The 26,513-nt window shown below is 37.5% G+C and overlaps 3 protein-coding genes across 8 annotated transcripts in view; 2 read left to right on the forward strand and 1 right to left on the reverse strand.

Moving 5' to 3' along the window:
- The window catches only part of afap1 (actin filament associated protein 1), a 55,800-nt gene extending 48,722 nt beyond the window's left edge, over positions 1–7,078 (forward strand). For 2 of the 4 annotated variants that reach the window (XM_084434716.1, XM_084434715.1), the window contains exons 12-18: positions 2,125–2,242; positions 2,394–2,627; positions 4,083–4,203; positions 4,691–4,855; positions 6,015–6,205; positions 6,330–6,494; positions 6,617–7,078. In XM_084434716.1, the coding sequence (XP_084290842.1) occupies positions 2,125–2,242; positions 2,394–2,627; positions 4,083–4,203; positions 4,691–4,855; positions 6,015–6,205; positions 6,330–6,494; positions 6,617–6,643 (1,021 nt within the window). In that variant the 3' untranslated portion in view covers positions 6,644–7,078. The remainder of the gene's footprint in view (positions 1–2,124; positions 2,243–2,393; positions 2,628–4,082; positions 4,204–4,690; positions 4,856–6,014; positions 6,206–6,329; positions 6,495–6,616) is intronic. The other 2 variants (XM_084434718.1, XM_084434717.1) reach the window with 1 other exon arrangement.
- Positions 1–26,513, reverse strand: part of mkxa (mohawk homeobox a) — an 80,890-nt gene that overhangs the window by 12,430 nt on the left and 41,947 nt on the right. The window lies entirely within an intron of this gene.
- rab18a (RAB18A, member RAS oncogene family) lies at positions 10,134–18,219 on the forward strand. 3 transcript variants are annotated; one of them, XR_014630067.1, is made up of 8 exons: positions 10,134–10,365; positions 10,695–10,750; positions 11,935–11,996; positions 12,283–12,355; positions 13,114–13,232; positions 13,516–13,582; positions 15,088–15,359; positions 16,233–17,764. XR_014630067.1 is itself a non-coding variant. In XM_084433593.1 (8 exons), the coding sequence occupies exons 1-7, from the start codon at positions 10,298–10,300 to the stop codon at positions 15,258–15,260; spliced, it is 618 nt and encodes a 205-aa protein (XP_084289719.1). In that variant the 5' UTR covers positions 10,142–10,297; the 3' UTR covers positions 15,261–15,288; positions 17,880–18,219. The 3 variants fall into 3 exon arrangements, 1 of the variants encoding a protein (XP_084289719.1); XR_014630068.1 differs by having other exon boundaries at positions 10,142–10,365; positions 15,088–15,348; positions 16,227–16,282; XM_084433593.1 differs by lacking the exon at positions 16,233–17,764 and adding an exon at positions 17,880–18,219 and having other exon boundaries at positions 10,142–10,365; positions 15,088–15,288.

The following is a 26,513-nucleotide window of genomic DNA, read 5'->3' on the forward strand; positions in this document are numbered from 1 at the left end:
TTTCAAGGAACGGCTGAAGACGCATCTTTTTCGGCAACACTTGTACCATAAATACTAACACTTTTTCTTCTATTCTATACCTATTATCTTTATAAAAAATTTTTTTTTTAAAGTACATGTACTGCATTAGATTAAACTGGGAAGGGTCATAGCACTTGCATATTGTTGTCCTATTGTTAGTTTTACTGCTTCTATTGTTCTCATTTGTAAGTTGCTTTGGATAAAAGCGTCTTCTAAATTAATAAATGTAAATGTAGTGTACATGTATTGCAGACATAGCTTTACAGCCAAGTGAGCTGAGATTGTAAACATGCTCTCTTAAACTCTTATCGTACAATATAGCTTTAGAAAGTCTGATTTATTTGATTCAACTTGTTCATTTGGAGAGAGTTTGTTAAAGGGATAGTTCGGCCAAAAATGATATTAAACCCATGATTTACTCACCCTCAAGCCGTTCGAGATGCATATGTCAATCATTTTTCAGACAAACACATTTTCAGTTATTTTAGAAAATGTCTTAGATCTTTCAGTGGTTATAATGTCAAGTTATGGGGTCCACCTCCTTCAAGTCCCAAAAATGTGCATGCATCCTTCACAAAAGTAATCCATCCGGCTCCAGGGGGATAAACGAAGGCCTTCTGAGGGTAATCCGTGCGGTTTTGTCGTAAAAATATACATATTTAAAACTTTCAAAATGAAAATAACTTTCTTCCGGCAACGGTCGACGCGCGTTCACGGGAGATAGATGCCGGCGTAGGATGTAGCGTTTGATTTAGCTATACTTCATTCTACGTCACGACGCTTCCTACGCTACGTCCTACGTCATACTCCCGTGAACGGGCGTCGACCGTTGCCGGAAGAAAGTTATTTTCATTTAGAAAGTTTTAAATATGTATATTTTTACAACAAAACCGCACGGATTACCCTCAGAAGGCCTTCCTTTATCCCCCTGGAGCCGGATGGATTACTTTTGTGAAGGATGCATGTACATTTTTGGGACTTGAAGGAGGTGGACCCCATAGCTTGACATTATAACCACTGAAAGATCTAAGACATTTTCTAAAATAACTGAAAATGTGTTCGTCTGAAAAATGTTTGACATATGCATCTCGAACGGCTTGAGGGTGAGTAAATCATGGGTTTAATATCATTTTTGGCCGAACTATCCCTTTAGTTGAAATATGTTTGTTCTCTTCCTAGAGAAATATTTTTGTCATTAATTTATATGTCATTATATATACAGTAGTCAACAGTTCGATCCACTTCAAATGTTGACTACTGTATAAATCTATATATACTGTATATATACAAATATGTAACATATATATATATATATATATATATATCAAATATGTTACATATTTGTACACTACCATTTAAAAGTTTTTTTTTTTTTACAAGAAATTAATACTTTTCTCAACTAAGACGCATTAAATTGATTAAAAGGGACAGTAAAGACTTTTATAATGTAACAAAAGTTTTCTCTAAATGCTGTGCTGTTCTTTTCTTTCTATTCATTAAAGAATCCTGAAAAATGTATCACAGTTTCCAGAAAAATATTAAAAAGCAGTACAACTGCTGGGCAAGTGATATTCTCATTCACTTGCCCCTTCAACAAAGTGTAAATATCGAGCCCTGCAGTATCTTAAACCGTGGATATCTTTATCTCATTCCTATTTTAACACTGATAATAATAAGAGATGTTTCTTGAGCAGTAATGCCTGCTAAAAATTGCCATCACAGGAATAAACTACATTTTAAAATATATAAAGTTATTTTAAATTGTAATAATATTTTACAATATTACTGTTCCTACTGCATTTTTGATCAAGTAAATGCAGCCTTTCCAAAAACTTAAATTCTTACAGACCAAACTTTTAAACGGTGATGTACATTTTTTAAAATATATTTCCCCTCTTAATAGCTACTGGTTCTTTTTTTCTTCTTTTTTTTTAATAGTAGCTTGACTATAGTTTGAAGTACTTGACTCATGAGTGGCTTGTAGCTTTTCAAGCTACAGTTTTGAAGTATCTTCCCTAACGGTACTGTTTAAAGTTAGAGTTGGAGTTCTCTGTGACATTTGTATATGTACAGGTAGTAATGAACGTATATATGTGTTCTCAGTTTCACCAGCAAGCGTGCAGTTTCTCCAAACCCATACCTGGACAACCCGGTCAATGGTTACGCCTGCCCCTCAGGGGTCGCTCTGCATTATGATGATGTGCCCTGCATCAATGGATCGGTATGCAACTTCACAACCTTTAAATCCATTAAATTCTCGCCTTCATTTCTGATCCTGCCTAACTCCTCTCCGTTCCTGATCCTCCCTAACTTCTCTCTTCTCTTTCTCTTCTAATCACTTTTCTCTTGCTTGCACGCTTGCGATACGGAAGGTACCAGATGCGCACTACTCCACCCCAGCTTCAGGGGACCGTCGTTGGAAAGAAGAGTCTAATTATGAGAATACAGATCTTTATGAAAACATGCCCTCCCCCAAACTAGCAGCACGCTACTCTCCCAAATCCATCCGCCCGTCATCTTCCACAGGGCATTACAACACACCGCTCTCCACCAAATCTCTGTCCTCTTCCTCCTCTCCTTCAGCTGCTAATACTAAAACTAACCAGGTGACTAACCCAGGCTAACACAGTCAGTGCTTGAGATTCCCATAATTTACTTAACCTCAAGCCATCCTAGGTGTACATGACTTTCTTCTTTCAGCCAAACACAATCATAGTTAAAATAAAGCTTCCAAGCTTTATAATGGGAGTGAATAGTAACTGAGATTTTGAAGCCCCCAAAAAAGTGCATCCATCCATCATAAAAGTAATCCGTACACCTCCAGTGTGTTAATAAAGGCCATCTGAAGTGAAATGGTGAAACGTTTTTGTAAGAAAAATATCCATATTTATGACTTTATAAACTAGAATCACTGGCCTCCGTACGCGAGTCGAGTTCCGAGTTCACTTCACTTCAGAAGGCCTTTATTAACACCCTGTAGCCGTATGGATTACTTTTATGATAGATGATGTGCTTCTGATGATTTTCTTATTAAATGTTTGCTTTATCTTTCATGTCAAATTCTTAAATTTTATCAAGAAATTAATTAAGAATAATAAGACACTAAAGGGCTATTACCAATCAAATGAAATTCTGTATCAACAAAATTCATCTTGACACTGCAGAGGAAACAAGCTGCATCTGAAGCATTTAGATTTATTTAAAGAGACTGTTTAAGCTCATGAATACATTTACACTGCAAATTTAAAAGTGCATAAATAATGCTATGAAATTAATGTTTTAAATATTTTTTAATGTTGGAAAAAATGCAATTATTCTTTTAAATATAAATCTAAACCGCAAATAGTTAGTGGCAAGTTACTGTCTTAATGAATCCTTCATTCATCCATTTAAACAATTTGTTTAAACAACTGATTCATTCAAGAATGAAGCAAGTGCAAGCCTCAACTGGCTTCAACCTTGTTACCACCAGTAAAATCAGAATCATTCTCATGTATTTGGTGCTTTCCTAGTTATTTTTTGTTATTGATGTTTTAATCAGGCTTCTAGGTCCAGTTGGGCAAGTCAAATTCTCATTCAGTTGCCCCTTCAACAAGCACACAAGCATTAAACAGTGGATATCTTTATCTCATTCCTATTTTAAGTTAATATCATTACCAAACATAGAATGGAAATAAACACAGTGTATGCTATGCTGCATTGTGCATGCATTATGGACCACCCAGCTCCAGAAATGACTGCTTTTGATCTATATAATACCCATGTCTGTGTGGCCATGGCCTTGAATTTGATAGGACGGGGATAGAAAAAAGGGTTCCTGCTAGCTTATAGGATAACTAAAATAAAATGTCCCCTCTAGCAACATGTGTGGTTCAATAGATTGTGAAAGTATCTGTATGAAGTAGTAATCTTAGAACTAAATCACAAATCACACACTTAAAATGTAACAGGTGTTGACAGCGAAACCAAAGTTCTTATATATCAGTTTGTTAGTAGCCCACGTATCAATTGGACCTTTTTTTGTGTTCAAAAGCTCACGTACGTTTCTTTCTTCCAATCAGCTGAAAGGAAAGAAAGGCCTGATCACCAATGGGTTCGCTGCAAAGCAGAAGTTGGACAAGAACCAACCCAAAAAGGCCAATGGAATGAGCAGCACTCTGCCAGTGAAACGCAACAACTCTAGTAAGAGATTTTAACATACGAGAGCACATCTGATAGATAATCTCAAAATGAGCTCTTCCTTTTTTATAAGTGGACATTCGCTGAAACAAAACTAAGCAGACATTAAGTCTGCATCCATTATCCTAGCTATTACACCACTAATTTCTTTCAAGGAAAAAGAAGCCACACAGATTTGTGGAGAATGCCGGTATGTGGAAATTGCAGTGCTGTTAGACAGCAGTGGATCTATTGACATGCGCTTTTGTAAACTCAATCACCCCAAATTCCATTTCAGACAGGCAGTCAGTCAGTCACAGACATCGTAACTATCCAGTGGCCATTTACGTGGACTCGCAAATATTTGAATTTGGTACACTGTACATTCTGCCTGCCTTTTAATCTGCGTTTGTGGCCTTTAATGGCATAAAAAAGTCTGAATCCAAACGTTTAAAATGGAGAGATTTTCTAATGGTTTACTTGAATTATAATGCTTCATTAACCTTCACAGGTGTGGATCAGTATAAGTACGGGAAAAACAGAGTGGAGGCAGATGCCAAGAAACTCCAAACGAAAGAGGATGAGCTGATGAAGAGGAAGCAGGAGATTCGAAACCGCCTGACCCAGCTGAAAAAAGAGAGGAAGGACCTCCGCACTGCTATAGAGAACAACACAGGTGAGGATATGGCATTTGAGTTTGATTGAATCTGTGTCAGTGTCAATGTTATGAAAAGGACTATAAAAGTCTATTTTAAAAAAGTTTGTAGAAATTAGCTCTTTGTATTCATGTTATTTCATATGTAAAAAAAAAAAAAAAACTTTTATAACATTTTCATTTCTTTTATACTCTAAAATTGTGATTTAACCATCAAGTGAAAGTAAGTAAAACATAGTTTCCTTATACACTACCGTGCAAAAGTTTGGGGTCAATATGATTTTCTTTAAGAAGGCTCAAAGGATCAAAAGTGACAGTAAAGACATTTATAATGTTACAAAAGATTTTTATTTCAAATGTATGTCACTGATGACATAATTTTTTACAGAACTGCTTTATAGATGAAATGATAGATTGCACATAGATTATAGATTCAGTTTACAACGAAACTGAATCAACACTAAACTGACTGAACAACAGCCGAAATGCATGGTTTTCCTGTTATTACTGTAAAGCTGCTTTGAAATGATCTGTATTGTATAAAGCGCTATGTAAATAAAGGTGATTTGACTTTTGAATTTTCTATTCATAAAAAAAATCCTGAAAATAAATGCATCACAGTTTCCACAAAAATATTAAGCTATTTTCAACATTGATAATTATAATAAACGACCCCAAACTTTTAAACTGTAGTGTACTTAGAATGTACTCTTTGTATTTATGTTGGTTTCTTATGGATTTAGTAAAACATTCATGTGCAAAAGTAAAAACATATTTACATTATACCTTAAATACCTGAGTGTACACATTTAACCATTATTTAATTTTTTTGATTGATTTTTTAATGTGAAAGTGTATTCATTCAGTTTTTTGAGTGTTATACCACACAACCATTTACAACCTGAACTAAACTTGCCTTGTCATAAAAAGATACAATACTCTGATATTTTTTAGAGACTTGCTGCCCTTGACATACAGTCATGAAGGTTTTTCAGGTGTGACGTGATTTTCTCTTTGTTTTTTTTTCCCTGTATGACTCTCCTCAGAAGTCGTACCACATTTGATTTGGCACACAAATCTGTATAACATGTTTTGCCATGTGACTTTAAATTCAGCAGCAGTAGTGCAAATTGTCTCTTAAATGACAGTTATAACCTCACCCTCTGTTTATTCCACCCAGGCAAGCGTTCTCAGGCATCTTTGACAGAGAGACTTAAGAAAGTGGAGGATGAATGCAAACTGAAAGAGGATGAACGAGTCAGTCTGGAGCTGGAACTGACGGAGGTGAAGGAGAGTCTGAAGAAAGCCCTGAATGGTGGCGTCACCCTGGGCCTGACCATTGAACCCAAAACGGGCAGCTCCAGCCCACAGGTCTGGAAAAACAGCAACAATTTCTCCAATATAGACATGATGTAATACTAACTGTAGGTTTGTGTCATGCTCAGTTCTTGGTGATTAAGAAAAGCAAGTATCAAAATGCCTCGTCTGTCTTTAGTCTCCAGTGTTAATGAGGCGAACGGTGGACAACTCGCCCATCTCCAGCTGTGACACCAGTGACACTGAGACCTGCTCTCTGCCAGTCAACAGCGCGTCTCTGCTGCGCCGCCAGACACAACAGAAAGCCTCACCTGTGCGAGGACACGTCCTCAGGAAAGCCAAGGTCAGTAACTACATAACACTTATGTAATAAAAGCAAGAGCCTCCAATTGCATTTACTTTAGCTTTTGCATATTTTTTCCCCTATGAACTCAATCTGTATTCTTTTTTCTTTTTTTTTTGCAGGAATGGGAGATGAAATCTGGCACATAAGTTCTTTTCCTCCAACTTTTCACTTTCGTTATATCTATTTATTTAATTTTGTCCATATATGAGTGATGTTGAAACTGAATTGACTGAACCATAGACACTATTTTCCAGAATGAATTTTGGAAGACTTTGACTGAGTCCGGTGCCGTTTTATCATTATAGCACTATCATTGGACTATGGTCTGACTAGAGCTATTCATTTACATTTACATGTATCGGGTTTATTCAAAGCGACTTACAAATGAGGGGCCAAAAGCAAAGCCACAATACCAAATTTCAGTAGTAAACTATAACAATACAAAAACACTACCGTTCAAAAGCTTGGGGTCAGTAATATTTGTTTTTATTTTTAAGAAATTAATACTTTTATTCAGCAAGGATGCATTCAATTGATCGAAAGTGACAGTTAAGACATTTAGAATGTTACAAAACGATCCCAAAAAAAAGTTAACAGTTTCCACAATAATCAACATTGATTATAATAAGAAATGTTTATTTAGCACCAAATCAGTATATTAGAATCATTTCTGAAGGATCATGTGACACCGAAGACTGGAGTAACGATGCTGAAAATTCATCTTTGCAACCACAGGAATAAACGTCATTTTAAAATATATTAAAATAGAAAACAGTTATTCTACATTGTAATAACATTTCATAATATTACTGTTTTTACTGTGTTTTGGATCAAATAAATGCAACCTTGCAGCAGAAGAGATTTCTTTGTTATCATGACATGAACACAGAACATGTCAGATTATGATGTTATGGTCCATAATTTACAATCTAAATATCATGCGCGCAAAACTCACTGGTCTCAGTTGGTAATCACTTAAAAGTCTATAAGTCTGTTTATTTCTTCAACAAGAAGCCATTAATGGAAGACAAAATCTCCAAGTATTTATTTGTAAATGTTTAAGTAAATATAAGCTTTTCTGTGTTTGTCTGTTGATGTTTAGTAATGGCTTCACACTAGTTGTAGAGAGCAGCTATGTCTTAAGATAAATGTAAATTACAGAACGTGATCACTCAAAGCTTGTTCTTTTCAGAAATAGTGTAATCTGTATGAAAGTATTTTACCAGCGTCGTCTCCTCCTCCTCTGTGTCTGGCCCATTATTTTCAATCCAGTGGTCAGGCCAAACTTTTGGCTATGGTAACAGCAGCCCATGGGGAACAGGGCAGCTCAGGCCAGGGTGTGGTCCTCCGTTGGCCGACTGCTCTGGAAACTGGGTCTGAAAGTACAGCACTTCCCCTCCACCGAACACACTGCATCCACTGCACTGAAACTGCAATGCGTCATACACTGACAGTTAAACATGCACTGTATGCCAGCACAAAGAAGCGTGCATACAGTGTGAAGTTTCATTCAGTTGTTATTTGTGCATGTGCAGGTGTAAGAGTTTGAAAGTAATCTTATTTGCTTCCAAAAACCAAATGTTTGGTTGAACAAAAGAATGAAGAGTTCAGGATAAAGCATCCTGCTTTGTTTTGACCACTCAAAAGTCCAGTCATCTGACATACTGAAAATGGTGCTTTTAAGCAGTGCTTAAACCGTACACTCCTAATTCAGCCAGATCATGGAGTCTTGGTGCTTAATTTAGATATTAATGTTCAAGGCACATTTATAACTCTTTGTTTATTGTGCAGTAAAGTTCAGCTTTTGATTTGAGGCTACATATTTTCAAGCTACGCTACACGCAGGGTCCTGTGTAAATATAATTGTACTTTTTCTACTTGGGGGGGCCCATAGCTTTTCTTTATCCAGTCATTTTGTAAAAGTCAGATCTGGATGAAACCTTGGTATGTAGAGACATCTCTTTAGAAGTTATCTTTGTCTCCAGTTCAAAGTAGATGGGATGCTTCAATCTTTCTGCACAACTGCTTATTCTTTGGTCAGAGTGATTTTCTGATTTGACACAGTGAAACTAAAATAAAACCTTTAGGTTGAGTCCGCTTTCAGCCTCACTTTGGAGAAATAAAGGAATGTGGAATGTGAACAGTTTTGCTTTAAATGTCATTTTGCTTTGAGGGTTGGAGTAAAGACTGAAGAATTGTTTGTTTTGCACCTTATGTATTGCTCAGTTTTATTTTGCTGATGACTGTTGTCAACTTGGCAACAAAAGGACTGTACATAGAAATAAACTGCTTTTAAAAAATGTGCTTGTGTGTGTATGACTATGTACCAGTGTGTGTATTATTCACTGTAAATGCCGCGATAGACCACAGCTGGCAACATTTTCATATTTATTAAACTATTTACAGTCCCAATGACCTGGGGGGCTCATGTGTAAAACTTTACCTATATTTCATCCTAAAGTTTACATACGCACAAAAGTTTTCAGAAATATTCTATAACCATGCGTAGTGTACGACACAGAACCTGCGCAAAATTCCCTTTATAAAATCCAGTCAGCGGTAGATTGTGCGTACGTGCATCTCCTCCCCGAAATGACCATATATGGAGCTTAAAACGCTGCATAACGTCATCTGCATAATTGCATAATTTAAATAGATGTATATTCCCATCTACGTGATTCTTTTCGAAGAAAATTATTTTCATTCTTGGTGGTGGTTGAGGAGATTCCCCCCTTCCATATGTAAAGCGCTTTGAGGTCTCAGAAAAAGCGCTATATAAATGTAACGAATTATTATTATTATTATTATTATTATTATTATTATTATTTTCTTCGAGCATTTAATATATATATATATATATATATATATATATATATATATATATATATATATATATATATATATATATATATAAATCTACAAGATATGAGATAGCACTAGCAGGCTATAAATGCAATTTGTGCAATTTTTTATAAATCCCGATATGTCCGTGGAAAATTGCCTACGCACATTTCATTTCAATGCAATTTTTGTGCAGATGCAACGTTTATACGTCAGGCTTCACGCCACCATACTGATTATATTAAAAATGAACAGCCTGAATTTTATCGATGTAGTCACAGTCAGAGTCTAATAAGATGAGGAAGATGTAAAGTTTCCTTTAATTCTGACATTAACAGAATCCCACACAGAGTAATTTCTCACGGAACACTGGCGACCTCATGCGTACGCAGATTAAACATTAAAAATAACTATTTTTAACATATATGTTTATGTGCCCATTTCGATTTGTGTAAAAACAATTCTCATATTTTAACTCCTCACTGTGTATTTTTATTTCAACTGCAGTTAAAGTTTTTCACTCACTGGCAATGACTGTTAAAGTGCAGAATATTCGTGTCACCTGGTATCTGTTACTTTTCTCATCGCTGAATCTGGACCAATCAGTAGTGAGACTAATTTTCAAATAAAGAGTAGTTTTTAAATATAAAGATTTAAAAAAATATATATATATATAGAAATATCGGGGGATTTCCATTTGTATGTTAGGAACAACATTTTGAAATTAACAAATTAAACGATTGTACTTTGCAAATTGTAATAAATGTCTGCAAATAAATGGAAAACCTCCGCTAGAGGGCAGAACTGTGTTTCTCAAATGTTTATCACCATCGAGAGATTTTACCGAAGAAGAGAGAAACGTTTACGTTAACCCTCGAATTATAGTTTTCTCCTTCCATTTTAATATTTTATCTACATCGACAGTATTTTTTAGCACGCAGTGGAATTTTCCGGTAAAGATGAATGAGGATATTTTGACCACTCTGAAAATACTGATCATTGGAGAAAGCGGGGTGGGCAAATCCAGGTATGTATTGTATTAAGAGAATTAAAGTTTACAGATGTCAGCTGATATAATAACAGCAACAACAGCTCACACACTGCACGAGCTGCTTATTGAAACAATCTCACCTAGCATTGGGCTCTGGATGTTTGTAAATGCTTAAAGAATTGATCTATTCTTCTCAAATTCACATTACACATATAACATATATATATGCAGATGTAGATATGGGCAACTTTGTAAATGTCTGGTTGTTTCTATTAAGAAGAACAGTAAAGTCTCTTTTGTAATGCTTTATACTAAGCTGCCAACCACATTTCCTTTCCCCTCTTCTCTCTCTCTCTCTCTCTCAGTCTTCTTTTAAGATTTACAGATGATACGTTTGATCCAGAAATTGGTGCTACAATTGGTAAGTGTGTAAATGTATATATGACTATAAATAAGCTAATGATGATAGAGGCCCAGCACACATAAAAACATAAGTTTAAACACAGTAGTATTCTCATCCTTTGTAGCTAAAAACAGACAGTCACATAGTGTTGTGAGTGTCTGATATGTAAAAAAAAAATAGGCTTTATACAATATATTACAAAATAGAGTATTATATATTGATTACTGTGCTTTAATTGTCATCTAGTTCTGTATATGTGTTCTGAATTGTTTACAATTGTGCTGTGCATGAGGAGTTTCTTGGCATTTAATTGTGTCTTTATAATGTAATGAAAACAATTTCCCCATCACGGCACACAGTGAAGTCTCTGCTGGTCTTTCTTGAAAAACAGCTTTGCTGGCATTGTTGAAATTCTGGAACTAAAAGTAAAATTTTAAATATTGAGAAAAGTATATTTATGCTTGTCAAATCCTGTTTAACAGTTACGCTTTTCACTAGTGTCTTTACAATGAAGATCAATGCGTAATCTAACTGGTTCTTACCTTATATGTTGTGGAAATTAATGGGTTGTCAAAGCCGTGGCCGTCACTTTGACACATTTAGGTTGACGTGTGTTGGTGTGACTGCCGTTTTCTTTTCAAAGCCCCCCCCCCCCCCCCAATCCAAACCAAACCACAGTCCAGATCTCCTTCGTTGGCTTCCTCTGGTAAATCTGTCAGTGCTGTGCTGAAATGCAGGAGTATTTCATGCCTCCAGATCTTTCATTCACAGAGTGCTGAGAGATTTATTCCCCTGTCAACTTTACGCATACTTTCATTTTTCTTTTATGAATGTAAATCATTTATGTTTGTAAGTGATGTGGCTTTGTTGAGTGATGAGACAGGTGGTCGAGTCGTCCTATTTTCTTTTTTATCTGTATGCAATAAACCCACAATTCCCCATTCAGTTGTAAATTCTGGTCTTTCTAACTTTAGTCTCTCTGGGCTTGTTGCCTGACAAATATCTGGGTCCATCAAAAATTAAATCTCCCTCACTAAATATGTATGGTTTTACCATAAACCTCGTAAAGCATCTAGACTGTATTTCCATATATATATTTGAATTGTTTTTGAAATGTTTTACCTGTCCAAATTTGCTAATGTGTCTGTTTCACACACAACACAAAAATGTTTTCAACGTGTTTTAAATTTATTTTCCATAAGGTGTTGATTTTAAGGTGAAAACCCTGGCTGTGGATGGAAACAGAGCAAAGCTAGCAATATGGGTGAGTAGTCAACTATGTTTTATCTCTCTATCTTATGAGTTTAGAGGAGCACCGATATATGTTTTAGGTAGGTTAACTCTTTTTCCACTCTTTTTGATTGTTAGTTAGTTCGACATATTTATTCTCATTACTGAATGGGACATACATGTGTAAACGGTTGGCTGTGTTTCACTAACATACCACAAGGTGACAGTGTTGTTCCTTCCTTTATTCCCTAAAGGAAGTCTACTCTTTTTTTTTTTTTACACCATTTCGCTTGAAGGCTGATTTTGTTTAATGTTTACAGGACACAGCAGGACAGGAACGTTTTCGAACTTTAACACCCAGTTACTACAGAGGAGCTCAGGGTGTCATTCTGGGTAAGCAAATCATGAATAAAACAAAAAACATGAAAACTTTATACTGCTTTATATACTGATCCAAAGTGTTTATGTAACCAGCAAAATTACAGTCTGATAAAATGGAATGGTGTCAAATGTTGTAATTTATATTTGTCTGATTTAAACATAAATCTAATTTAATGTGTACTTAAAGGTATAGCGAAGGATTTTCCCGAATTTTAGAAAAGAACCGCCCTCTCCACTTTTTGAAAAAATGCACATGCGCAACACTCTACCTGCTCCCGAGAGGGAACGCCTATTAAACGTGTGCACGAGAGAGCATGCACGAGCTAATCATAACTTACATTAACTTTTACTAGCAGTGATTTTAAATGGATTTCTCCAAATAGCATGCCAAACTTTACCTGTCAAGTAGAAACGTCCCGACTGAGGCATCAGTGGGAAGCCCAACCTGTGTTTTGAGCGCACGCCATCGTGTGAATCGTGTGCATCGTGTGCACGAGCACGTACGACGGCCTTACGTAAACACATCACCAGAATGCCAAAAATCAAAAAGAACTCCAAGGCACTCTCAATTGAAAAAGTTAAAAAGCCTTTATTATTATGGCTTGGTCAAATTAACCTTCTAAAAAACTCCAACGCGTTCATCACATCACCAGAATGATTGACACTTAGGAGGACCAATAGTCTTGATGATCCACCCGGAAAAAGAAAATCCTCCGCTATACCTTTAACTGTCGTCTATTTAATGTTGTTGTCATATTGTGTCTTTTTAGTGTATGATGTCACTAGGCGGGAGACTTTTGCTAAGCTGGAGAATTGGTTGAATGAGCTGGACACATACTGTACAAGAAATGACCTTGTCAAGATGCTTGTGGGAAACAAAATTGATAAGGTAAGTTATCCTTGATGCATTTTAGTTTTTCTATATAGCTAATACAGACTTTCAATATATTGTCATATATTTCCCTATATATTCCCATATATTTCTTTAAAACACCTGCTTGCAACCAGTTCTTAAAGCCTGACATTGCTATTTCAGCTTCATTTCTACACTGCTCTGTATATCTACAGAAAAGTAGTAGTTATTCTGGATTATATAATGGACATGGAAAAACCCTTTCCTGTATTTGTACCTCTAATAGAAAACAATGACTGATTTTTCTCTCTTTGCGCAGGAAGACCGTGAGATAGAGCGAGACGAGGGTCTGAAGTTCGCTAGAAAACATTCAATGCTTTTCATAGGTGAGTTGTCACTAGGATGTTCCCTTCATACTGTGATGAATTACTCATGAACCCTCATTTACTAAAACATTAGCTTTAAATAGGAATACATTGCCCTTTTACTTTGGTTTCAGTTCCCATGTTTCATTTCAAGATTCATCACCTTCACACATGGAAAAAATCCGACTTTTGACGTAAGCTAGTTTATTCAACGGCCGTAATACACACAGGTTACTATTTTTAAACACTTGGGCCCATTTGCTAAAAACAAAGATTATGTTATTTAATTGAAAGATGGATTATTTGTATAAGTTGAGCATTCATTTATTATGACAGTAAATTCAAGTCAGACTTTTCAATGGTTCTGATTTATTTCTCATTTGAGCTTGTGTAATCGTAACAGTCCTGTATATGTATTTGTGGGTGACGTCCTGCATTCTTCTGCGCTGTGGGTTTGGTTTGTAAGTCATGTGACACGCCTCACGAGTGGGTATGTAAGCAGCAATCTGTCTGAATTAGCCGTGAAGCCCTCACACCAAATGAAATCTGCAGATGGACAATATGGCTGCAGCCTATGTGCTGGAGTCCAATGCTTCTCTTTTTTCAAATTTAATGTTTCCTATCCCCTTCTACTTTCTACTGACTTTCAATATTAAAAACCAAGTGTTTCTTGCACAGTGTTGCTCAGTCAGTAAGATATATATATATATTTTTTTTTTATGAAAATGAATTAAACACTTTTGTTCGGCAAGGAGACATTAAACTGTTGAAAATTAACAGTAAAGACTTTTACATTGTTTCTATTTCAAAAAAATGCTGTTCCTTTGAGATTTTATTCATCAAAGGATCCTAAAAATATATCATGGTATCCACAAAAATATTAAGCAGCACAACTGTTTGCAACATTGAATAGGACATTTTATATTAAAATGATTTTAGAATGAAAATTCTTCATCTTTGTCATCAAAGGAATAAATTACATTAACAAAAAAAAAAAAAATTATTTATTTATTTTATCAAATAACTGCAGCATTGGTGAGCATAAGAAACTTCTTTCAAAAACATAAAAAAATCTTAAAGACCAAAACTTTTAAACAATGTGTGTGTGTGCATATATATATATATATATATATATATATATATATATATATATATATATATATATATATATATATATATAGCTAATATATCTGTATAATACAGTATATTTTATACTTTTTTTACAGTGTCTAATTCTATTTTGGAGTGACAACCATAAAATGGATTTATTATGGACTAATATCTCTGGTGGTGCCTTTGACGTCACAACTCAGGATAGTAGCTAGTTAAAGTTTTTGTTGTGATATCCAATCAGCATTATCATGATGTAATTTTCCTGTGGCTCCTTAGTGATTGGTCCTCATGTCATAGATTTCTCCCGGTGATATAGTCTGTGTAGTGTTTGTACACTTCTCTCTCTCTCTCTCTCTCTCTCTCTCTCTCTCTCTCTCTCTCTCTCTCTCTCTCTCTCTCTCCCTTTCATGCAGAGGCCAGTGCTAAGACGAGGGACGGTGTTCAATGTGCATTTGAGGAGCTGGTGGAGAAAATCCTGCAGACTCCTGGCTTGTGGGAGAGCGTGCACAAGACAAGAGGAGTTGCCCTGTCTGAACTCTCTCAATCTGGTCAAGGAGGCTGTGGGGGATATTGCTCACTTCTCTAACCCACAAACTGGTGTCTAAACAGTGCAGGTTAGATTAGTTAACACATACACGTACACAAGCAAAGTTGTCATAAGAAAACAGTCATGCTTAAAGGGATAGTTCACTTTGAAATTAATTTTTGATATGTTTTAGCTTACCTCAAGGGCATCCAAGATGTAGGTGTCTTTGTTTCCGCAGTAGTTTCAATTTTGATATTTTTAGGTCAAACCGTTCTTGTCTGTCAGTCATATCATGCAGGTCTATGGTCACCACCTCAAAGAGCATGCACAGAGTCCAAATTAAAACAATTCCCCATCGTAAGTACACATTGATGGCCTAAGACACGAAACGAGCGGTTTGTGTGAGAAAACGAACAGTATTTATATCGTTGTTATCTCTTGAAAACAGCACACGTCCAAATGATCTGACGGCGCGGGCGGGTATAGATATATACATAGATGTCGCTTGGCTACGGTTTCGTTCCAATGAACTGCAGTAGCAAAGGCGACATCTAGTGTATACATCTATACCCGCCAGCGGGCGGGTATAGATATATACACTAGATGTCGCTTGGCTACGGTTTCGTTCCAATGAACTGCAGTAGCCAAGGCGACATCTATGTATATATCTATACCCGCCCGCGCCGTCAGATCATTTGGACGTGTGCTGTTTTCAAGAGATAACAACGATATAAATACTGTTCGTTTTCTCACACAAACCGCTCGTTTCGTGTCTTAGGCCATCAATGTGTACTTATGATGGGGAATTGTTTCATTTGGACGATGGGGAATTGTTTTAATTTGGACTCTGTGCTTGTGTTTTGAGCCAGTGACCATAGACCTGCATTATATGACTGACAGACAAGAACGGTTTGACCTAAAAATATCAAAATTGAAACTACTGCGGAAACAAAGACACCTACATCTTAGATGCCCTTGAGGTAAGCTAAAACATATCAAAAATTAATTTCAAAGTGAACTATCCCTTTAAAGCATTGATCATTTAACAGAGTGACACACACAAGGATGCTGGCTGGAAAACTTTATAAGCCTTAGAGGGACCTTTGCCTTTTTTTTTTTTTTTTGGGATGAGATTCATTTAAAGAACTCTATTGACGGCATGCTCATCGTTTGTATTCAGGAGGGGGATAAAAAAGCTTGATTACTCCATTATACCTCAGATCAGTTTGCTTTTTGGTTTGTATATTTCTCGCAATGTTTTACTTTGTTTTGTCCCAGTGCCTGTGTTTCTTATTTAGTGAGAGGTAAACACTCATCAGTCTAACTCGACCTTTCAAACTGCTGGAATCAGACCTCAGTAGAACACAGATTTCCATCAACATGCCCTCGCTTGATGTCTGCAACATGCGGAACACCATTCTGTCTTTATCTGTCTATCTTTGCATCCCACTTTTTCCTACTGTCAGTCACTCTCTTTCCTCTCTCTCGGTACACGTATCTGTCTTCAATTCAGTTCTATCAGTTCTGTCTCTGTTTCTCCGCGTCCCTCAGTTTTTACACAATAATAGAGTTACCAAGGTTTTGGATCTGTGTTTTACTGCTTTTATTGACTTGGACCGCCCACTTAAAAACATGTTTTTGAAGGGTTTATAAATCAAACAGATTGGCACACTGAATCTCTATTACACGCATAAAAACAGGGTAAAAAATAACTAGAATAGAGAGGAATAGATGGAAAAGGTTCATTTCTTTCTGTTCGCCTTGCAGACTCATGGACAGTGTAACACTTACTGTCCTGACATGTCTGTCCATCTCAGAGAAAGGAAAAAAAATGTTTAAAAATCCTTCGAGTGAGTCATTGGGGTGTGACTATAGATGGCTGGTTTTCACACACACACACACAAATGGAACAAAAGAACAAATTTAGTAATAATAAATGTTCCCCCAAAAAATGTATGACACTTAATAGCGATGCCAAATGAATATTTCCATTCTCCTGGTTTAATCTGGACTATGGACTATTCGATCTGGACTATTTAGTCTGTTCTGTTTGTTTTAGAGAAACCTCCAGGGGGTCCCAGATGTCTAGTCTTGTATTCATTGCTTAAAAACTGGGTGGTTTCAGAAAGTGTGTGGCACACGTGGAAGAAAACGCTGGGTTTGTATGTACACCCACAGAGAATTCCTAATTTTGAGCATTTATGCATTCCTTTTTATTTGTAAAAAAAAAAAAAAGCTGATTATATATGTATTGTATATTTTCCAGATGCATGCAATGATGTCTTCTGTCTTTTAGGGCAGTTATATGTAATAGTGTATTTTTTAACCATTTACTACATATCAAAATCCTCCCGTATGAGTTAATTGTTTTGAGGACTTTAATTTTGAATTAATCACATTTCTCTGTTTTATAGATATTTGTATGTAAGTTATTGCTATTCAGCACTAAATCCCAAAACCATAATACACAAGAATGCATTTAGGCAATACTGCATACTGTTATTGCACATGAATTGCTGTATGTAAATATTTGCAAAAAATGCTCATAAATACATTGTAATGTTGATGTTTGACTCTCCTCACTATAATGCTGAACTTGAAATGACAATATTTTGTCTTTGAATACTCTTTTTTTCTCTCTCTCTCTCTCTCTTTCACTTTCTCTCATACCTTTTCCAGCAGTGAGTTCTTGTTAAATATGACCCACCACAGGAATGTATCTCCAGGCCTCTGTGATTTCACCGTTTCCCGTTACATTTCTGTGTGAACACTGTAGTGACTTGAAGTGTTTGCTTATTCACATGTTCAGACGGCATCTTCATATGGTTTCTGCACCCGTCCGATGTGATGAAGCCAAATGATTGTATTTGGACAGAGAGGCAGGTCCGGTAACCATAGTGATTACAGGTTTTTCACCGTGGATATGTCTTCAGAGCCGTTTGACCAAGAGGTGTGTAATTCCTTGTTGAAAAATGAAGACATAGCTGAAAAATCTTCTTTGGATTAAATTCACATTTTGAAGAAAGCATGTGTCGATCATACATTAATGGCGATTTGTGGTGTCCATACGGTATTGTCCTTATAAGACTGGCGGTCCATGCTATGGTCCTGTAATTCAGTATGTTATATTTCCTCCAGAGTCTTCCCTAAATGCTTCCACCTGCAAGTTTCACCTTTCTCTTGGATCAGGAACGGATATTCCAGGCGCAATATTATAATTGCATAATATAATACTTAGGCCTAATTACGCTGCTGGTTAGGGTAGTTTAAAAGCCTGGTTTGGACCAGTATTCTGGGGATCAGTGTCCAAAATTCGACTTTTGCTGGTGACCGTTCATTTTGGTCTTTTCAGGTAAAGCGTATTTATCGACTTTGGTTTGGATTAGGCCCCTGTCTTGAGTTTTGAACATTGCATTTCTTTCTGGCTGCCTCAACAGTGGAGTCAGGCTTTGTGTTTTTTGTTTGTTTTTGCATTATCTTCATTTTAGTTAACTTAAAGGTGCTCTACTAAGCGATGTTGGGTGACGTCACTTCTTGTTGACGTTCAAAGTATTGTCAAACAAAATGGAGGCTTGCTCGACCCTCCCTCCTCCTCATCACGTGCTTCCTGAAACAGGCTTTTCCGATGTAAATTCGTGACTTTGCGCGTTCCTTCTCCTTTTCCCTCTTCTTTGTTCATCGGAACGTAGTCTCTTATCAAAATTCAAGAGAATATAATTCTAACATTAGTCGTTGTCTAGGACATCTCTCCTCTAGCTAACTTCCCTCTTCATGCTTCTCTCCTCCACTCCCCACACCCCCTTCTTGTGCACGTGCACTAACCCCCCACCCCCAAATCATTCTTGTCAGTTATTGGCTGGAACACTGTTTGTTATGTTTCATGGTCCAGGCTGGCCCAGTTTGTGGAGCCTGGGCTGTCTACAGAGACCGCGTTTTTTTTTATAGTGCGTGGTTCAAGGGACAGACAGCTAACGTTAGCAGATAGTGAGGAGATGTTTGCTGTATGTGACCAAAAAAAAATTCAGCCTAAAAAACGTGTGACATCGCTTAGAGCACCTTTAAAAATTTAAATTCTGTCATCATTTACTCACCCTCAAGTTGTTTCAAACCTGTATTCTTTCTTCTGCTCAACATAGGAAGATATTTTGAAAAATGTAGGTAACCCGGCAGTTGATGGACCCCATTGACCTCCATAGTAGGAAAAAAATACTATGGAAGTCAATGGGGTCCATCAACTGTAGCATGGTAAGCAATTCAGGGAAGAAGGAGGCGGGACCTGGCGAACGTTCAAACAAACTTTAATAGGAAACAAACACAAAATGAAAGTAACGGTAACCCCTCACGGACTGCCGCGCGCACACACATAAACAAAACATAACGTAAAAGTCCAGGCCCGGTTCACTTCACTGTGGTCACTCCTCCTTTAATGCTTCAGTAGCTCCTTCGTGAGATGAGGCCTGAGTGGCGCGCACTCGCCGAGGTGACGCTCGTTTGTAATCACACCTCACCGGCCTCGCGTCGTTCTCTCACGGGCCTTGGCCTCGTCCTGCTTGCCATACCGACATTCTTCAAAATATCTTCCTTTGTGTTCAGCAGAAGGAAGAAATAAATTCATAGAGGTTTGAAACAACTTGAGGGTGAGTAAATGATGATAGAATTTCTCTTCTTAAGTGAACTAAGTTATTCCTTTAGGGTGCAGTAGATCTTTGTAGATGACTGGCGGTCAGTTACATTTTTCTTGTTTTTGACAAAAAATATCCCTTCAATTTAGTCAATATTTTGTCATTTCCACAACAAAAATCAATGTAGTCTGTTTTAGTCTGACTAAAATTGCATCTTAATTTAGTATGCGAAAATAACATTGATCATGATCATTGGCATCATTTTGTGCAGAAGCAAGTTGTAGCCTAATATTAAGTTTATGTGTAAATATATAATCAATCTCATATCATGTAGGCTATAGTATGTGTTTGGGTAAGTTAACCCATTAACAAAGTGCTTCAGTTTACCGTTCTTTAATCACTGTTGCCTCAGCTCAAGCAGTTCAATCCCCTACATTATTGATAATCATTCATTCTAGATTTTTCTTCATCAAGAAACATTGTTAGTGCATTGTTAATATCCAGCGTTGTTTTTTTTTTTCTCATCTCATATATATTTTTCTTTTCATATCCGTTAACTCTTTATCAATGACAATTTCTGTCAGTAATTTAGCTGGTGAGATTAACACTGTTGCCTTCTATGAAGACTAGAAGATCAGTGGGTTCTGTTTTCCAGACACTGTTTGCTCATTACACCAAACTGAGCGCTTATATCTGTGCATTTCTGTCTAGGCCATCAGCACATGTCTCATTAACCATCATCTTTTATGCTTTCTTTCCCCCTCTCTCTCGTGCATGGCTCAGTGCTCAGACGGCCTCTCTGTGGGCTCATCACACTGTCCTGCATGAGATCATTATGAGACTGCAATAGTGGTTTCAAAAGGTGTCGAGTTCCCCAAAAATCACTGCGTTTGGCTTGCTCGCACGCCCTGCTCTCGTTATCAGTTTGATTGATTTGCCGTGTCGGTCGGGGAAACGCAGCCAAAGCAGTTGTGGGTCGGAGGATGGCTTGCGGAAAGTGCACGAAGGGTCAGGGTTTAGCCATGATTTCGGATTCTGTATTTCACTCTAGAGGCACATTTAGCGCATCGTGCTGTGTATAAACCAAAGGAACATTTTCATTAGAGTTATACGGTAACTGCATCTTAATGTGTGGTGAAATGCAGGGTTTCTTTGTACCACGGATCCTCTAGTTTATTGATGGCATATTTGGCCAGATTATAAGCCTCAGTTAAGCGTGACATTGGTCTGAAAAGCAATTTGCTTGGCTGCAATCCATTTTCAAATCCAGAATGAGACTATCTGGATCTGAAACAGTATTTATGTTAAGGATCAAGCTGATTAGAAAAGTCTGGTAATACGTGTAATTTTTTTTGCAATAATCCTCTGCGACTGTCATAATCAATTGCTTTCAAGTGTTTAAATTGCATGAACTGTTAGAATAACCACAGTTTATTCTTTCTTGATGATTAGCTTTTCTGACTAGTTGGCAATGCACCTGGGAAGTTCAAATTGGTCATAGTGCAGTTCCTTCATACTCAACCTAAACTCACAAGCTGTGTGTGGCCTTTCAGTGACATTATTACACCTCAGTCTCACTGATACAAAATTGTTCTTTTAACATGTTTTGGTTGGATGTAATAACTTTCAGCATCACTACAACTTTGTAATAACTTTAACATTACAAAATTATTCTACTGTGCAGTGTGCACCAACATGCAAAAATTTTACTTTTAGTACAACACCTTGTCACTGACTGGGGCAGTAACCTTAAAGGTACATCTTTGTGCCATTTGTACCCCCATGATTGCATATACACTCACCTAAAGGATTATTAGGAACACCAAACTAATACTGTGTTTGACCCCCTTTCGCCTTCAGAACTGCCTTAATTCTACGTGGCATTGATTCAACAAGGTGCTGAAAGCATTCTTTAGAAATGTTGGCCCATATTGATAGGATAGCATCTTGCAGTTGATGGAGATTTGTGGGATGCACATCCAGGGCACGAAGCTCCCGTTCCACCCATAGACTGTAAAAAAATATGGACGTAGTGTCCGTGACGTCACCCGTAGGTTTCTGAAGAGCATTTTTGAAGCCTAAAGTGGGCGGAGCCGGCCGTCGCCATCTTGGCCTTGCGTCACTCCCGGATAACAGAAAATAGGCAAACAGGCGGGGCGTGAGTGGAGCTGAGGAGCCTGGCCTGGCTATCTGAAATCACCTAGCTCGACGTGATCGAGTTAGCTGATGATGTAAAGCCAATTAAACGTTCCTATTTTTGCCCTTCGAAATATTATAATAGTTAAAAGACATGGCTACAAGTGAGACTGTGTATTACTTCGAGAGTGTTTGTGTGTGACAGTGATTTATGTGCATACATGTCCGTCACTCTTTCATGGTCCGTCAGCGCGGCATCGCTCAAGTTCGTAGAGAGCTTATTCAGTCCATTTTAAATTCTGATTTTGGCCGTCTCTCAAATGGGTTAAACCATAGATATATTGCCTTTGAAGTGCAAGTAAATGCGCTAGAAAATCCGCGCTCATTCATGTGCATTTATTGCATGGACGGAGAAAGCGCCGACGCCTGCAGGATTTCATCTGACGGTATATAAACATATTATAATCCATCTGTTCCGTGAGAGCAGAACGAACGAGTATTTATTGACGTTTTAAATTTGAAAACCCCAAAAAGCAACGAAATTGTCAGACATCCATTAGTGCAGGTTCGCGGAGGAAAACAACTGAAATACAGCGCTGGTTGTTCTCTCGAACGATAACGACGGAATCCAAATCGTGGGCTTTGTATCCAAGTATTAAATTGTATGAAATAATCCCGAAAAAAAGCACAAACACTGCAGAGATGGCAAGTTCAGCAGCAACATTTGCTGAGGTGAAGTGACGGCTAGTAACAGCAGACAAACGGCTAGCACTGACAGCGGCAATCCATCTGTCACTCAAGTGGCCACTGGCCACACCCTTAAATTTAAATATTAATCAACTAAACGGACGAGTTATAAAATAATTCACCCCCCTCACAGTTGTTATGAAGGGCAAAATTAGCTGTATAGACCAAAGCCACATAGAGATCCAGGCTGTAAACATATTTTTTTCTGCTGTAAAGTTGGTAATTTTAACATGAGGGAGATACAGATTTGACTCACTTCTGCAGCCAGGCCAAGCGGCCAGTCAATGAATTGCAGTTTAACTCACTTCCGTGTTGGTTTCAAGAGAGAGACGGGGAGGTTGCCGCTTGGTTCCACCACATCCCAAAGATGCTCTATTGGGTTGCGATCTGGTGACTGTGGGGGCCATTTTAGTACAGTGAACTCATTGTCATGTTCAAGAAACCAATTTGAAATGATTCGAGCTTTGTGACATGGTGCATTATCCTGCTGGAAGTAGCCATCAGAGGATGGGTACATGGTGGTCATAAAGGGATGGACATGGTCAGAAACAATGCTCAGGTAGGCCGTGGCATTTAAACGATGCCCAATTGGCACTAAGGGGCCTAAAGTGTGCCAAGAAAACATCCCCCACACTATTACACCACCACCACCAGCCTGCACAGTGGTAACAAGCAGGGCTTGACATTAACTTTTTTGCTCACTAGCCAATGTGGCTAGTGGTTTTCCAAGTTACTAGCCACACAGCATTTTTACTAGCCACATTTTTGTTGTTGTGAAATTACCTGATAAAAGTTGACTATGGTGTGCTAAAATTTACTTGAACTAGATTTACAACCCTTTTAAATGTAAAACCACTGTACACACCCAAATCAAGACTCCATAAATATATAACAATACAGGTCATTATCATTAGCTCTGATAAGGTTGTGTGTAAAGCTCCTTTTTTTTAAATAAAACCATGTATTATGTATTATATGTCGCCACATAGCTCCACCGGCATACGATGTAACACCAGCAGGGCAGCTAGCTGTCTCTTCGTTTCTGTGTTGTCGGTCACTAGCGCGCAAGCGCAAGGCAACACTGTGTGCATGTAATACTCATTAGGGCTGTCAAAATTGCTTAAAAATGACATTAGAATATTCCCTCAAAAAAACACATAGCCTATATTCTAACTATTCGAACATCTGGTTGCGCATTTTGTCAATACCAGGACAAATTAATACAAAGAGACATAACTACTTGTATAGGTTTATTTAAGTTTAAACATATTTGACAACGTATTACCTACACAAAAACAAGTAAATCACCTAATGGCCAAGACCGCAGACCTCACTCTCGCTCGCTCACTCACTCGCACTTGCAGGCACTCTCTCTCTCTCTCGCCCTCAGTTAGCGTTCACACCAAACGCGAATAGAGCGTCTGGCGCGAGTGATTAAAATTTCTAACTGCGCATAGTTATGCGCATAACGGTTTAAATGAACAACAACAACAAAGCAAATGTTGAGTGCTGATCAAGAGTTTTGTGCAAGCAATTTAAGGTCGCGACTCTTATATAGCAGGCTTCATTCAGTGATTGAAACAAATATTATTAACATTAATTGAAGGTTTACAGTATATTGAACCGACATTGAACGCTCCGAGCGAGCTGTGCTGTGGTAAACATGGAACTTTTCCTTGACATGAAACGGTAAATAATCAAACCAGTGGAAGCCTGCAGTGCATGAAACTGCTGTATCTAACCTACCTTATTCATGCAATATCTATTCAGTCAGTACAGTAGCCTACACTTTAGTAATGTTTCTGTTTAACGTTAACGCTTCTTCCTGTTAGCTGTCCCTGACCCTTCAGGCAGCGCGCCCACTCGCAAAGCAGACAGCCGCGCCTCTGCTACCGCGGGCATTTTTCCACATTCGAATATTCATTTTCACCTTCGAAATTCTGTTTTTTAAAACTATTAGAATATATATTCGAATTTAGAATATTCGTTGACAGCCCTAATACTCATGGGAGTTGTAGTATCGTAGTGTCACACTTATTTCAGATGCCTTTTGAAAAGACTACAATTATTCAACCCGCCAAAGTGGCTAGTTGGAGTGACTATGTTACCCGCCACGAGCAAAATCCACCCGCATTTGGCGGGTTGGCGGGTGTTAATGTCAAGCCCTGGTAACAAGGCATGATGGATCCATGTTCTCATTCTGTTTATGCCAAATTCTGACTCTACCATCTGAATGTCTCAACAGAAATCGAGACTCATCAGACCAGGCAACATTTTTCCAGTCTTCAACTGTCCAATTTTGGTGAGCTCGTGCAAATTGTAGCCTCTTTTTCCTATTTGTAGTGGAGATGAGTGGTAGCCCATCCGCCTCAAGGTTGTGTGTGTTGTGGCTTCACAAATGCTTTGCTGCATACCTCGGATGTAACGAGTGGTTATTTCAGTCAAAGTTGCTCTTCTATCAGCTTGAATCAGTCGGCCCATTCTCCTCTGACCTCTAGCATCAACAAGGCATTTTCGCCCACAGGACTGCCGCATACTGGATGTTTTTCCCTTTTCACACCATTCTTTGTAAACCCTAGAAATGGTTGTGTGTGAAAATCCCAGTAACTGAGCAGATTGTGAAATACTCAGACCAGCCCGTCTGGCACCAACAACCATGCCACGCTCAAAATTGCTTAAATCACCTTTCTTTCCCATTCTGACATTCAGTTTGGAGTTCAGGAGATTGTCTTGACCAGGACCACACCCCTAAATGCATTGAAGCAACTGCCATGTGATTGGTTGATTAGATAATTGCATTAATGAGAAATTGAACAGGTGTTCCTAATAATCCTTTAGGTGAGTGTAAGTCCCTTAACACAATCTCATAGCAATTCCTATCTATTTTACGTTTCGGCAATTTGGTGGATAATTCGTATAAATTCGTGCAATCTCATTTGTGTATTTCCGTATAATTGTAACTATTGTGAGGAACATACAAATAAGAATCTTGAAATCACAGAATCACAAAATGAATTATAAGTCATTATTTTAATATATCAACGCTCCCAGTTTCTGTTAAACTGTCATAATTCATTTAAACTGTCATAATTACAGCAGAGGAAATATCTTAGCCAACATGGGGGGGCCGTCTTGGACAATATCAAGTCAAAACCACAGCCTTAGCAGCAGTGCTGGGTTTAATTAATTACTAAGTAGTATAATTAGTGTAATTTAATTACTTTTCCCTTGAAAAAGTAAAGTAAGGGATTGCTCTTAATTTTTCTGTAATTTAATAAGTTACTTCTGATATAAGTGCATTAAATACTGTTTAGACTATAGAACAATTCTATATAAACCAGTGGATTTAACGTCAACATTTTATGTTAAAATGTTTGTTTTTAATGTAACCTCTCTGTAAATACACTGGTCAGTTCAAGAATAATTTATGCAATTGAATATTGATTATTTGAAAGAATCAAACGTGCAGTTTTGTGTCTCCATCAACTGGCCGAGGTTGATATGGGATTTAGAAAGTAATTAGTTATAAGAAATGCAATACTTTATGTATTAGTAATAGTACAGTAATCTAATTACACTGTTAAAGATGTAATTGGTAGCTAGTAATTAATTACTTTTTAGAGTATCTAAACCAACACTTGGCATTAAAGGGTTAGGTCACCCACAAATGAAAATTCTGTCAGTAATTACTCACCCTCATGTTGTTCCAACCACGGAAGACGTTCGTTCATCTTCGGAACACAAATTAAGATATTTTTGATTAAATCTGAGAGCTGTCTCACTCCTCCATCCATAGGCTTCTAAGGGA

This window comes from Rutilus rutilus (assembly GCF_951802725.1).
Source record: "Rutilus rutilus genome assembly, chromosome: 16".
NCBI classification, from domain to species: Eukaryota; Metazoa; Chordata; class Actinopteri; order Cypriniformes; family Leuciscidae; genus Rutilus; species Rutilus rutilus.